The 15,659-nt window shown below is 39.8% G+C and overlaps 1 protein-coding gene across 1 annotated transcript in view; it reads left to right on the plus strand.

Moving 5' to 3' along the window:
• Positions 1-15,659, plus strand: part of NOL (NYC1-like protein) — a 78,797-nt gene that overhangs the window by 20,242 nt on the left and 42,896 nt on the right. The window contains exons 3-9 of the mRNA XM_010268382.3: positions 1,490-1,551; positions 1,650-1,736; positions 8,288-8,355; positions 8,431-8,479; positions 8,555-8,640; positions 10,236-10,293; positions 10,834-10,884. Coding sequence (XP_010266684.1) covers positions 1,490-1,551; positions 1,650-1,736; positions 8,288-8,355; positions 8,431-8,479; positions 8,555-8,640; positions 10,236-10,293; positions 10,834-10,884 — 461 coding nt within the window. The remainder of the gene's footprint in view (positions 1-1,489; positions 1,552-1,649; positions 1,737-8,287; positions 8,356-8,430; positions 8,480-8,554; positions 8,641-10,235; positions 10,294-10,833; positions 10,885-15,659) is intronic.

The raw sequence follows: 15,659 nt of genomic DNA on the forward strand, positions 1-15,659 counted from the left end.
TTAAAAGGTTTTGGGCCAACCATCACCAAAAATTGCCTAAGCACAATTGGCTTATGGTCTGACATAAAGAATAGAAAAGTTTCTTGCACCATGCTGCCTAGGCGCCTACATACTCTTCCCAGTCTCTTGAATAAGAAAACCTATCCAATCTTCTTAAGATAGGAGGGAATTATTGCCCATTTGACCAGGTAAATCTATAGCCACTCAAAGGGGGATCAATTAGATCATTCCTCATGAATTTGCTGAACCTTCTCATCCCTAGACTTTCTCTCCGATCCCTTCCTCCCTTCATCTCCCCCAGCCTTCTCACCAAGTTGAAGTCTCTCCCCAAACACCAAGGACCCCCCAATCCTGCCTAACCCCCTCTACTTCCTCCCAGAATTCCACCCTTGCCCCTTCTTCATTTGGCCCATACACATTTGTAAGACCCTGCTTCCACTCCTTCCACCATCTGAAAGCAGATCGAGATTGAAAACACCCCCTTCCTTCCCCTTCCTTTCTCCAATTTTCTTGAGGAAGAAGTATATGTTAGCAATGCTGCAAACTGCTTGGAAGATTTCAATGATGTGATGGTAGATGATATTCTGTTGAGAATGCTTGGACAATGGTGTTTTAGTCTTTTCATCATCTTTTGTATTTGGGAGTCCATGTATGGGCTTTCTTGTAATTTTTCTTCAAAGTATAAATAACATTTTTGAGGGTGTGAACAGTAACACTCCTCTCTCCGATACATTCTTCTTTCTGTTCTTCTTCAACAAACCCTAGAACTACAACTTGGTATCAGAGTGAGGTAGAGACTCTTAGGAACACATCTACTGATTCTCTCCTGAAAGATGACCTGCTGATGTCAGACCGCCGCCGGATGATGTCAGCAATCTGTACAGGTGATGGTGACAGTCCATACTGATCCTCTCCTGTGAGATGACATCGTATGCTTGGACGTGATCTTTCCTTGTGGTTTACAACTTTGTGTGTTAACAAATTCTTAATTTGGAATTAGTATGTGGCATTGTTTACAAGGAACCCAAACTTAAAAGACATTCCGGAAATTGTAGGGATATGCTATTTTAGAGGTAAACTTACTCAGAAATACACTTAATATTGAAAAATAAATTTACTATCTTATTCTGGATAGGTTTATCTTGGATGATGTGTGTAAAGAATTTATCAAGGATTTCCTATTAAATGATGGTTGCTCTGGGAACTTTTGGTCTGATACCTTGTTGCATTTCCTTGAAGATGTGGTTGCACCAAATGATCATGCTCCCAATTAAACAAAACCAGAGAGATGGAGATTCAGTTTGTACTGGATAAGAGTAAATCCTATGAATATTATGAAATCTTTAGACATTTCTCTTCTCAAAGCTACTTATAGAGATTTCACCCGAAGTTGAAAAAATTGATTGTCAAAATAGAAGGAAATGTTAGGAGAAATTGTCTCTTGAAATATATTTGTTTAATGCTTAATGTGTCAGCTAATTCTCTGCAGCTGAACGGGTGGAATCTGCAGTTCGCAACTTGAAAGGAGAATTTGGGGAGCAGCATGTGTGGGTACCCACTACATGGCTTTACCCCTACTTCTTTTTGGTTGGGTTGGAGAATTGTATGTAGTTACATTTTTCCAACTCTAAAGCATTTTATTCTTGCAGGGTACCATTTGTGATGTCAGAGAGGGTAAGGATGTCAGGGATTTAGTTGCATTTGCCCAAGACAAGCTCAAATACATTGATATATGGGTATGTATGTAAGCATGTCACTACCATCCGACTTTCTTTCCAAGTGTCATGTGGATTGAGTTGCAAAAAACAGTATGAGATTCTGTTACTGATTGAAAAAAAAAACAGTATGAGATCCATAAATAAAACAGATTGCTTGTGCAGGAACCAACTGGTCTGATATTGAATTTTCTGACTTTCCATGTATTTTTGAATTTCTGGCAGGAGGGCCATTTTGGTCATTTTGCATATTCTGTGGAATGAAGTCTAATAATTTGATTTGCCGTCATATTTTAGTTGTCTTTAAAACTTCAGTCATACAGACATATATATACAAATGTGTGTGTGTGCGTGCACGCGTGGGAGTGTAGGAGTAGCTCCAAAAAATGAGTATATCAGAAATTATGCTGAGATGGGGTAAGGCTTAGATGATGATGATGATTTATTATTGCTGTTTTTGTTTGCATAGAGTTGCTTGTTATCTGGTTATGGTTTTATTCTTTTGTTTTATTCTTTGTTGATTAAGAATTATGCATCTATGCTTGTGCTTCTTTGGAACCCTTATGTGGCCCCTGCCTATTGGAAATGGGAGAGGGGTGCCTAACCCCTAGGGATGCAAACGGATTGGATCGGATTCGAATCAGGGTATATCCAAATCCGATCTGATGAATTGTAGATTCGATCCAAAGATCCGATCCGATCCGATCTCATAAATATTAATTTGAATTTGAATCCGATAAGGATGTTGGATATCCAAATCTGATCCGATCCAATTTAGTTTTTAAAAATATTAATAAACTATTAAAAGGTAAAGAAAATATAATTGTTTAAATGAATAAACAAAAAATACAAGTATTTTTCCAACTATTTTCATCATATATATACATGTTTTTTATAAAAATAAATAAACAATATAAAAAATGTACAAAAATGCAATATGAATAGCATATTTATAAATAAATAGATAACATATATTGGATCTGATAGGGGTGATCCGAAACCGATCCAATCTGATCTGAAAATCTGAAATGGGGATATCCAAACCTAACAAAATAGGATCAGGCTTCGGATCGGATTGTATCATGATCCAATCCATTTTCACCCTTACTAACCCCTTCCCTTTCCCATCTGAGTCTTCTTACCTGGATTGGTTCATCCGGTGCCTTAGGTTTGGAGTCACAATAAATCAAAAGATGATTTTTGATACAATTCTTGGAGGTTCCATCACCTCTACTTCACTTGGCCTATGGGTGGCGACTTCGAATCAGCCCCAAGTGAGTAGTTTTCCCACTCTCACATAAAGGGAGCAAAAATCTTGGGCTGTATGGTTTCCCAATGGCCTTTGACTTATTTGGGGTTGCCTTTGGGGGATAATCCGATAGGTAGTAATTTTTGGAACCCTATGATTGAAAGATTTACAAAAAGATTAGCGTCTTGGAGGAAGAGTAATTTATCTTTGGGAGATAGGATTACCTTGATTAGGTCCATACTAGCCCATTAGCCCATGCATTTTATATATGTGTTTAGGATTCCGGTGGGGGTAAGTAGAAGGCTTGAGAAGTTGATGAGGGATGTCTTATGCAAGCTAGGAGAGGAGACGAAGGATCATAGTTTTAGACCGTTAGATGGGAAGTGGTGTGTAGAAGTAAGAAGTTTGATGGATTAGGTCTTGGGAACATTTAGGAGAGGAACATTGCTTTGTTAGGGAAGTGGCTGTGGAGACTGTTGTTGGACAAGGATAAATTGTGGAAAAAGGTGGCCATTAGTATTTATGGGATTACGTCTGATGAGTGGGACAGTGGGATCTGGAATTTTGGTAAGGTTTACAAGAATTCTCCATTGGAAATCCATTCATGCCATCCTACCTTCCTTGTCATTCATCCGGTATAATTCCTGCTCTAGAAATTTGGTCAAAGTTTGGAACATATTTGGTTGGGAAATTCACCTTTAAGTGAACAATTTCATTCTCTTTATGCCCTTTCTATCTGTAGGGAGGAGCCCATTTCCTCCTTCATGGCTCCTAATTTTAGATTTGGTTTTGATTGGGATTTGATCTTTAGAAGAAGCCTTCATGAGAGTGAAATAAGTAGTTTATCGGCCTTGCTTCAAGATCTTGATAGATTGGTACTAGATCCCTCAAAAGGGGATAGTTGAATTTAGACTGTTTCATTCGTTGGTTTCTTTACTTGTGCCTCATTCTTTCTCCATCTAATACAATCAAGTGTCAGTTTGGAAGTGCCTTTTCCTGTAAATGAGGTTTGGAGCAAACCTATTCCACCTAGGATTGGTGTTTTTCGTTGGAAAGTGTATCTGGAAAGAATTAACACTATGATTTACAGCAAAGAAAAAGACCTTATTGGTGTCTTTCCCCTTACTAATGTCCTCTCTGTAAGGTCAACAGTGATGATTAGAAGGATCTTTATTGGAGGTGTACAAGGGCGGCTCTTTGTTGAACACTTTGGGAAGAAAGAAATCAAATATTTTTTTTTTCAGTAAAGGAATAGGGAGGCAATAATTGAAGCCATTACTATCAGATTGGTTCATTGGGTGATGACCTTGAAGCTGTTTGAGGACATTCCAATTGGTGATTTAATGAGAAAGTGGGGGTAAGTAGTTGATTCTGCTCCTCTCAAGGAGAATCTTAGGCCAGATTGGTCCCTACCCATCAGTGGCTTCATAAAGCTTAATTTTGATGGTAGTAGTGAAGGAAATATAGGTCCTTTAGGTATTGGAAGTATTCAGAAATGAGGAAGGAAGAATTATTGCTCTATTCTCCAATCCAATTGGGGTGGGTGATGCTTTGAGGGCTAAATATTGACTATCATGGAAGGAATTCAAAAAAGAAAAGGGTTTGTGATAGATCCCAGGCAGGTAACCCGACTTCAGGTTATCAGGCCCATGCAGGTCAGGAAGCCCATGCAGCACTAAAAGTGGCCAACCCAAAGCCTTACAAGCCTCCCCTGCATTTTGTCTACACCCGTAGTCCACGTCAAGACACCCCACATGCATAGTTCATTGGTAATGATGAATTGATAGGTAAGAAAGCCTATATAAGGCCAATGGGCAATGAAGAATATGTGAAGAACCATAACTAACTCTCTTTTTCTATTTCTTACTCTCCTCTCCCTCTTCTCTGGTTTTGTTTCATTTTTATGGAGGAAGGAGCTCCCTTAAAGAAGCTTTGTTGATGGAGAGTCTATCAATTGGTATCAGAGCCCCTCGATCCACCATGCCTACCACTAGCAACCAATTGTAGGAGGAAAGAGTCAATCAGATGGAGGGTGAACTAAGGGGTATCAAGGACGCCCTAGTGCCACTTGTTCCAACATGACCACCTATCCATCAAGTGTATATGCATCGACATGCACCGGCCCCTCCAGCTTCTTCACCGTCAACGAATCCAACAAGAGTTTCCGCAGCACCCTCACACCTAGTGTCTGATCTTGACCTTCCCATTGCCCTATGGAAAGAGTAAACGCAGTTGTACCTTTCATCCTATCTCCAATTATGTTTTCGTTTCTCACCTCTCTCCTTCCCATCGACAGTTCATTTCGTTGTTATTTTCTAGCTTTGTTTCTAAGGATGTCCAGGAAGCCCTTATCTCTCCAGGGTGGCATCAAGCAATGGAAGACGAACTCTCTGCTCTGGCTCATAATCATACGTGGGATCTCACTACTCTTCCCCTTGGTAAGCATGTTGTAGGATGTAAGTGGGTTTACACAATCAAGTATTTGCCTGATGGTAGTATTGAGAGATTGAAAGCTCGGTTGGTTGCCAAGGGTTATTCATAGTTATATGGTATTGACTACACAGAGACCTTCTCTTCTGTTGCCAAGATTGGTTCTGTTTGTGTTTTGATCTCCCTTGCTGCTATGTATGATTGGCCGTTGTTTCAGCTTGATATCAAGAATGCTTTCTTGCATGGTGATCTTCTTGAGGAGGTATATATGGAGCAACCACCTTGGTTTGTTGCTCAAGGGGAGGATGGTAAAGTGTGTAAGCTCAAGAAAGCTATTTATGGACTTAAACAGTCTCCTCATGCATGGTTTGGATGGTTCAGTGAAGTAGTGAAAAAGTTTGGCATGAAGTAGTGTCAAGTTGACCATTCTGTATTTAGTTATGATTTTGATGCTGGGAAGATTTCGTTGGTGGTATATGTGGATGATATTGTTATTACTGGCAGTGACAGGTTGGGATTGATAGGTTGAAGATCTTTTTGCATGATCACTTTCAGACAAAGGGTCTTGGCAAACTAAAATATTTCTTAGGGATAGAGGTTGCAAGGTCCAAACATGGTATTAATTTGTGCTAGAGGAAGTATGTCCTTGATCTACTGGAGGAGACAGGGTTGTTGGGTGCCAAACTAGTTGAAGCACCTATGGAATTGAATGTTAAGTTGAGTAGTGATACGGGTGAGGAGTTTGAAGATCCAGGAAGGTATAGTAGGTTAGTGGGTAAGATAAACTACCTAACTATCACTCGACCAGATATTTCATTTGCAGTTGGTGTGGTGAGTCAGTTTATGCGGAATCCTCGGATCCCTCATTGGGATACAATTCTAAGGATTGTAAGGTACTTGAAAGGTGCTCTGGGTCGTGGTTTGCTATACAAGAGTGGAGGAAAACTTGAGATAGAAGGGTACACCGATGCTGATTGGGCTGGTTCTGTATCTGACAGGAGGTTGACTACAGGTTATTGTACCTTTCTTGGGGGTAACTTGGTGACATGGAAGAATAAGAAACAAACAATGGTGGCAAGAAGTACTGCAGAAGCTGAATACAGAGCTATGGCACATACAACTTGTGAACTGGTGTGGTTGAAGAACCTTCTACAGGAGATGGGGTACTCAATTGGTACACTGATGAAGCTTTATTGTGACAACCAAGCTTCTGTCCACATTTCCTCCAATCCAGTCTTTCATGAGAGAACAAAACATATAGAAGTTGATTGTCACTTTTTGAGAGAGAAGGTTCTTAGTGGTGTAATAAGTACAGCTTATGTTAACACAGGAAGCCAATGGGCAGATCTATTCACCAAAGGGTTGAGTTGGACAAGAGTGGATTACATATGTAACAAGCTAGGACTATATGATATATACTCTCCAGCTTGAGGGGGAGTGTTAGTGTCGACTAAATATGGGTAGAATGGTCATTTGTATGTAAATTAGAAAGGCTAATACATCCTGGTCGAATGAAGAGAACAGTTTTTCTCTCTTCAGTTCGAACCAGGTTTTCTCCCCTCATTCTTCCTCTTTCTTTTCTCTCTTTTCTCTTCTTCCTTCTTTTTCTTTTTCTTCCTTGATTAATCTGAAGGCTACAGGTTTACAGATCTGAACTTTATCAACCCTCTACATTGGAACAAGCAATTACTGTCCTTGCATGGAAGACTGGGTTACAAGCAATATGAATAACCTCCAAGTATGCATTTCAACTACACACCACAAAGTAATTTTTCTTGAACAAAGTGACAATTCAACTCTATATATTTTTCCCTTTTATGGAAGACTGGGTTGGAAGCAACATGAATAGCGACCTAGTTATTGCATTTCAGCTTCATAGGAGTTGGAACACAATACTCAAGCTCTTGAAGAAGATGCTGAATCCAAACTATTTCACATGTAGTATGCACCATAACCTCATACTCTGCATTTGCACTACATTGTGCTACTACACATTGCTTCTTATTCTTCCAAGTAACAAGATTGCCGCCAACAAATGTACAATGCCCAGTAGTAGAACTTTTATCACCGATAGAACCTGCCCAATTGGTATTAGTGTAACCCTCAACCTCCAAATGACCATTTTGCCTTGTATAGTAGGTCACGACCAGGAGTTCCCTTCAAATATCTAACTACTCTAATCCTGACCTCCCAATTGGCATTAGCCTGGTTACTTGAGCCAACAACATAAGATGTAGAGGGAATGTGAAAAGAACCATCTAATTGTCCAAGTACATAGCTATACTTTTCAGGCTGCTTATGCATTGAACAAAGTAGATCATCCTTGGATCCAGAACTAGAGAAGTGATCTAGGGGTATAGGAGTTAATTGTTACTAATTTTCTTCACTAGGCTGGTGAGTAATATTATGTGCTGCATTAAACTTCTTTCTAGATTTGTTTTTTTTTTTCTTCATGGGGATATACAACGGGGGGTAGCCCACCCCCCTCCCTTAACCCTACCAACCCTGGTGGCTGCGGGATTTGATCCCAGATCTCTGCTCCCACGAGTTAGAGATCCTACCAAATGAGCCACCATCAGTTGGTTTCTTTCTAGATTTGGTTGTCTGTTCTGATCCTGTTTTTATTACATTGGTTGTACTGCTCTTGCAGGATACAAGCTAGTTTGTTGTTTTTATCCTTTACTTGCAGGTTACATAGCTTTTCTTGTCTTCGGTTAGGTAATTTTGGGTGTAAGATTTATCAAAAAAGAAAAAAAAATCTTGAGTTGTATCACATAAAAGCACTCATATTGATCATTTTATCAGCTTTTCTGCATAACCTCTGTATTTGAACTATTAATGTTAGGTCTCAACTTTGCATTTTCATTAGATCCTATTTTGAGAAAGAATGCAGATCAATAATGCGGGATCAAATGCATACAGCTTCAAACCATTGGCAGAGACATCAGATGATGATCTCATGTAAGATTCCTTCATGCAAATCTATTCTCTATTCTATGCAATCATTCCAACTCATAGGTATTGTTTCTTTGGCAGTGAAGTTGTTACGACAAACACTCTTGGCTTGATGATATGCTGCCGAGAGGTGAAAAAAGATCCCAAATTTCTCTTAAGTGTGTAATTTTGGGTCTACTTCCACTTATGATTATGAGTTTTGTAGGCAATAAAGATGATGCTGAACCAAAGTCGAGGAGGTCATATTTTCAACATTGATGGAGCTGGCTCAGATGGGAGACCAACCCCAAGGTACTGTATTTTTCAGACAGGTTCAGAGTGATGACAATTGCAACTTGTGTGCATCTTTGTATAATTTTTCTTTTTCTTATGAGGAAATTTAAAATACTAGACTGCAGGAGGTTCCACTCATCCCACTGATAAGAGGGATGCAGGATGTAACCCATATTTAGTGTGTTTAATGCTACAATCCCTTAAGAGGAATCTCCTATGCTGCAATTATACTTGACCCAAACTCTTCAACCATACCAGCTATCATTTTTTGGCAATGGTTAGGAAAGTGCAACCAATACCTTCTTTCTTTTCTTTCTTTTTTGCTTTTTGTTTTTTTATTGTTGAATGTCTCTCTTGGAGAGTTGTGTGGGGAAGTTAAGCTCTTAAGTATGACAAACCATTCAGGGGCTTGTTGTTTTGGAGAGCAACCAAATCCCACGTTTGTAGGGGAAAATCTGGCTATGCAGATATGTGCAGTCTTTTGGGGAATTCCTCAGCCATTCCCAGTTAACTTACATGCAGCCTTTTGGGATATTCCTTGGCCATTCCTAGTTACCTAGGACACCAGATCCTAGATTGCTTTGATGGGGACATGTGTGGAGTGGGGGACCAGGTAGTAGCCTGTGCTGGCTTTCCTTGACACCCTTCTCCAGGTCTCACCACGTTGCACAACCTTGGGGTTGAGGCCTATTTGAGTATGCATGGTATCTCTCGCTGAGTGAGTTGCAGTGTGACTTTGACAAGATTGAGGTCGAGAGGGAAGCGAGGCTATGGGGGAGGCTTTTGGCCGAAGCCGGGTCAGTGAGATCAGGCCTTGCAAGCTTCTTGCTGGCCTGCTGAGATCAGAGGGGTAGCGAGTCCAAGGCTTGTGGCTTTGCAGGTTCCGTAATGGGTTGGCAAAGCCAAGAGCTGGCGGATCCATGGTTTCGAGCCTTACAGGTTTCATGACAAGGTGGCTTGATAGACTGGCTTCATTTGCGGGTCCTAAGCTATGAGTTCTTAAGTCTTCGTGCAGGGTTTCGAGCCTTACAGGTTTCATTACAGGTAATATGCGGGCCTTGTTCTTTTTTTTTTTTTTTATCAGCAAAAAAACTTTCATTAATAACTGAGAAATTAAGTTACAATAGATAAAGATTGCAGAGGGACCGACTGCAATCTCCAGTAATTAGTTACAATTCTGCCCAGTACAAGGAAGATCTATTTGCCCCTTGTTTTGCTAGGGTATTCACCATCCTATTTGCATCCCGTTTGACCCAAATGTGGGCCTTGTTCTTGGACTAGTCAGACTCTAATTCCAGTTTAAGAAGATACATGGGACTTACAAGTTGTCCATACTTGCTTTATAGTGTCTATATTCTTTTCATTGATCAATGAAAAGGCTACTTGTGGATTGTCTTACACAAAGTTTATTCAGAAATTTCATGATCTAGTTTGTCTTACATTATATTTCCTTTTTAAAAGTAAAAGCTCATTTATAACATTGTCCCATGGATTTATCAGCTGGAATGTATATCCTTTACTCTTTGAAGCTCCTTTAATTTCATGTAGATTTGTTTTTATTTTTTCTTAGAACTATATTTGGAGGGTGATAGTTCTTCCTTTTTGTCCTGTAGATTTGCAGCATATGGAGCGACAAAACGTAGTGTGGTGCATCTAACAAAGTCATTGCAAGTACGTATCCAAAATTGCTATGGGAAGTTGTAAAAGTTGTGTTTTGGTATCTGTATATGTCAATTTAATATGTTGGTTGAATTTGTAGTCTAAATATTGTATATGATAGTTGCATTCTCTAACTTCTTGCAGTCCATGTGGCAAAGATGTAATGGTTCAGAACTAACTATCGATGTTCTGACCTAGGTGACCAGTTAGGTCAATAATCAATAGGGTGGGGTTTCAGAACCACTATCTATCATAGTACTCTGGATGCTAAATAAATGTCCATGCACCTACCTTCTTGTGTGCTAAGTGTCCTGATATTCCCTTTAATGACAAGAATTTGAGTTTTATTCTAGTACATATTTGGAGTTTGGAATAAGCAAAGACTTTTCCAACTTTAGATATATTGTAGAACAAGCATTTTAAATGCCTTCCTTGCCTATTTTTAAACAGTAAGCTCTTAAATCTTAATGCAATTTATTTCGAGGATGATGCCAAACCATGAGTCCAATGAAGTTATAAATTGATACAAGTTGTTCTCTGATATGTTCACAGGCTGAATTACAGATGCAAGATGTAAGAAATGTAATAGTGCATAACCTGTCGGTATGTTTCTTTTCTTTCCCTTTTCTCTGTTTTGTTCTCATTTGTTTATATTGTGATGTCAAAGAATGAAACTTCATGATTATGCATGATTATCAAAATACATCCTTGTTGAAATTGTAGAGATTATCAGTCAAATGGGCCTTAATCTTTTTATTTTGTTTCTGTTGCTAAGAGTGTATTATGTTAAGTTAATGAATCTTAGTTATGGGCCACTTTTATTCCTTTTTACTCTCCTTATCAAGTTAGCTGCCTCACTAAGGGCATCCTTGTAATTGTACCTGAATTATAATCAGTTTTGATAAAATGTGTTTAGGGGAATGAAAGAGGACCGGTTAGTTCTTTTCTTTCTCCCTCTAATTCCCACTTTCTTCTTCTTCCTTATGGACTTCCTTTTCCTTCTCTTTTTTTTTTTTTTTTTTTTTCTTTTCTCTTAACATAAACTCAGATTTGTTGCTGGTTTATTTTCAACTTGGTCTCGGAGCAGGTCACCATTTCATGCTTCTTTTAGGCTTATACATAGTGTGTATGGAGAATTAAGTTGCTGATCGACTGGAGGCTTATGTCGCCTAGTTGGGGGATTTTTCTGGAGAGGTTTGCGCATTCATGTTGAGGCCCAAGACAGGTTCTAGGAGTCCCCCTTGAAAACCCTAGCCAACTAGAGAAAACAGGTTAAGGGGTCTAGGGACTCATTCAAACTGGCGTTTGGGGCTTGAAAGGAAGGTTAGTGATCCTTATTGAGATTGTTTGAGGTTTGAAGAGTGTTTGGTGTTCGTAGGAGTGACCACATCTCTCTTTCTCTCAGGTTGTAGGTTTTTGTGAAATCCTAGATTAAGGTAATGGAAGAGGTGTTTTGGCTTTGAATTAGTTTCATGGCTAGTAGCACATTTTTTATTTATGTTTGTTTCCATTCAGCCAGTTGGAAAAATTTGAGGGTGAATACTCTGAATGTAGCTAGAGCCTATAAACTCAAAAATGCGGTGAATAATCTGAGACAAGGGGAGAAGTCTCTAGTAGTGTATTTATCAATCATGAAATCACTATTCCAGGAGATTGAGTGATGGAAACTGTTGTATGACAATGCACTAAAGATGGTAAGACTCATTGAAAGTTGGTAGTAGAGAGGAATTGGGTATTTGAGTTCCTTACCGGGCTTGATCCCAAATATGATATTGTTAGGTGGAATATCCTACCAAAAGATAAGGTGACCATATCTCAAGCTTATGCCCTGGTTAGTAGTGAGGAGAGTAGGAGATAGGTTCAGATTGTGGAAGCTCCAATTGATAAATTTTCCAATGTTGGTATGAAACCAAAGGTTACTGCTAAAAAGAAGGATGTGTAGGAATATTGTAATAAACCAAAACACGCAAAGGACACTTGTTGGAATTTGTATCCAGAGCTAGTACCTGCTAGATTCAAGAACAATAACAATGGTAAGAAGAAAATGGGAGTGGAAGAGGCAACAATGTTAACGTAGCCACCTCCTCTTAGAATGAAAAGGAGCTTGGTGGTGAAAAGTTTATAGGGGATCATCTTGAAACCGGTAGAGCAAGAGTATGAGAGGTATGGCTGAATCACCAGCCACTTTGAGTCTACTATCACAACTCCTACTCCTTCAGGCAACAACCCCTCTTCAGCATATGCCCACTCAGGTATTCGTGCCACTATGAATCATGCTTCTGTCTCAGGCAACAACTCCTCTTTAGCATATGTCCCATTTATTTACTACCTATCAGATTTTAGCTGGTCGAGACAAAATTTCCCTTGTTGATGGCTCTCTTGCTCTATCTTAGGCAAGGGAGACATCAAGACCTCAGATTCCCTTACCTTGTCTTCAGTTTTTCATGTACCTAAGCTTAATACCAACCTTTTCTCAATTAATTTAACAAAATATTTGAATTGTAGTGTAACCTTTTTCCCTTCATATTGTGTTTTTCAAAACATCATATCTCAAAAGGTGATTGGAATGGTGATGAGGCGAATGGGATATACTTGCTGGACATGCTTGAGCAAAGTCAAGTACCTCCTTAGAAAGTTACCTTTAGGTCGCATGTTTTGTAGTCACTTGGTCAAGTCATAATGTGTCATTATCATTTGGGTCATCTTTCTTTTTCTTCATTGAGTCTCTTGTTTCCAACATTATTTAATGGAATAAATTTGTATAGTTTACCTTGTGAGTCTTGTGAGTTGTCAAAGTATTGTAAAAACTCTTATTGAATAAGCAATAAAAGATCCACATCTCTTTTTCATTTTGTTCACTCTGATGTGTGGGAGCCTTACCATTTACCTTGCTTGGGTGGCTATAAATACTTTATTTTGTTTGTTGATGATTTCCCCGTTATACCTAGCTTTATCTTATGTGCTCTTGTGTTGAAGTATCGAATCTTGTAAAGCGTTTCCATAAATTTGTACTCACATAGTTTGACACCTGCACCAAAGATTCAAAATATTCCACTCAGACAATGCTAAAGAATATTTTGAGAAAGACCTCACTTCTTACCTTGAGAATTTTGGGGTTGTTCATTAGAGTTCTTGTGCCCATACTCCAAAACAATGGAGTACCAGAGAGGAAAAACCAACATGTTGTAGAAGTAGCTAAGAGTAGCCGAAAGGGGAAGAGCTTCCTCTACAGTTGCAGCTTCGGTGCTCCAGCAAGACTTGCGCAGAACAGTGGTAAAGACTTAGCCTCTTCTACAGTTGCAGCTTCGGTGCTCCAGCAAGACTCTTACAGAACAGTGGTAAATAGCCCTATTTTCAGGTCGGTTACCAGCCTTACTTTAGCCCTGCACAGCACAGTGGTAAAGACTTACACTGCACAGTTGCAGCCTCGAACTTTTACTTGCTACTGTGTCCAAACTGCTTCAGCTCAAGTGAAGATTACCTAGGGAGCTGCCAGCTCCAGATTGTCCAGCACTGTGAACCCTAGTTGAGGACTGATGTCAGCAGTCCTAGTATTGGTCGGAAGGAGGGACACTCTCCTTACAGTTGCAGTACTCGAAGTTCAAGTGGAGTCTGCATAGCACAATAGTTGAGAACCCTTAGTTTCAGATCGGTTACCAGCCCAGAACTCCTTGCTTGCTGCTGTAACTGAACTGAACTGCTTCAGAACTGTGACAGTCTCGGCAAGTCTGAAACTGTGTCGAGTGCTGTCAGAACCTGCTGTAATCACTTCGGCAAATCAGAACCTACTTCAGAACCTGCTGTGATCATTTCGGCTAATCAGAACCTGCTCCAGAACTGGTTCAGAACCTTCAGAACTGCTTCGGCTAGTCTTAATCAGTGTCACCTTCACAGCGGCTGCAATCAAGATGTCTCCAATTTCCAGAGAAGTTTCTTCTAGGGATAACAGGCCTGTGGCAAGTGGGAACCTTGTCACCAGCAACAATGGTGACAACTCACAGAATACTCCAACAGGGTCTTCTTCTCCTATGGGACAGGTTGCTGATTCCTCTGGAACTGGTGCTTTGGGCTTCATTGCTAGTGAGGTAGAGGGCCTTAGCAGGGCATTAGCCCATCTAAGGAATAATTCTTTTGCTTCTACATCTCTTACCAGATCAGGTACAGCCTCTTCCTTCAGTGCCACTGGATCTATTGACGCTACTTCTTGGGTTATTGATTCCGGTGCAACTGACCACATGACACATATGTCTTCCTTATTCTCTTCATATCATTTGTTGTCTGGTCAGGATAAGATGAGAGTTGCTGACGGGTCTTTCTCCACTATCTCTGGAAAGGGAATGGTTGACCTAAGCAAGGACCTCTCTCTTAAATCAGTTTTACATGTTCCCAGTCTCACCTCAAATCTTTTGTCTGTTTCAAAACTTACCAAAAATTTGAACTGTAGTATAACCTTTTTCCTACTCATTGTGTCTTCTAGGACAGATTGACAAGGAGAACGATTGGGTGCGGTCATGAGTATGGAGGACTCTACTATCTTGATGCAGACATCAGTTCAGCCTTACAAGCATCTGCTGGTAGTAGTCCGGAGAGTGTGGAGTCAAAAGCTAAGTTGCATCTTTGGCATGCTAGGCTAGGTCATGTGTCTTTCTCTTCATTAGAAATGTTGTTTCCCGAACTGTTTAAGGTCATTTCAAGTCAGAGTTTAACCTGTGAAGTATGTCAAGTGTCAAAACAATGTAGAACTGTGTATCCAATTTCCAGTAATGAAATTTGTGCTCCTTTTGATTTGGTTCATGATGTCTGGGGCCCTTCACCCATTGTTTCTTTTGATGGCTTCCGGTACTTTATCAGTTTTATTGACCACTACTCTCGATGCACATGGATTTACCTGTTAAAAGGACGGGATGAAGTACCACGGATAACTATGGCATTTTGCAAGATGATTGAAACTCAGTTTAATAAGAAGATTAAGCAATTTAGGTCAGACAATGCTGCTGAATACTTTGAAAAATCCTTGAACTTATTCATGGAAAATGCTAGCATACTACATCAGTCATCCTGTGCTTATACCCCTCAGTAGAATGGGGTTGCTGAGCGCAAGAATAGACATCTATTGGAGACAGCTCGAGCCTTACTATTCCAGCACAAAGTTCCCAAGCAATACTGGTCTCAAGCGGTTCTTACTGCATCATATCTGATAAATCGGATGCCATCTAAGGTGTTGGGTATGAAAGCCCCTTTCTCTGTTTTGTGTCCCACTCTTCCAGATTTTTCCCTTCCTCCTCGGGTCTTTGGTTGTATATGTTTCATACATGTGAAGGATCCAAAGAAGACCAAGCTGGATCCTAAGGCTACAAAGGGAATATTCCTGGGGTACT

This window comes from Nelumbo nucifera, chromosome 2 (genome assembly GCF_055504915.1).
Source record: "Nelumbo nucifera cultivar China Antique chromosome 2, China Antique-T2T, whole genome shotgun sequence".
NCBI classification, from domain to species: Eukaryota; Viridiplantae; Streptophyta; class Magnoliopsida; order Proteales; family Nelumbonaceae; genus Nelumbo; species Nelumbo nucifera.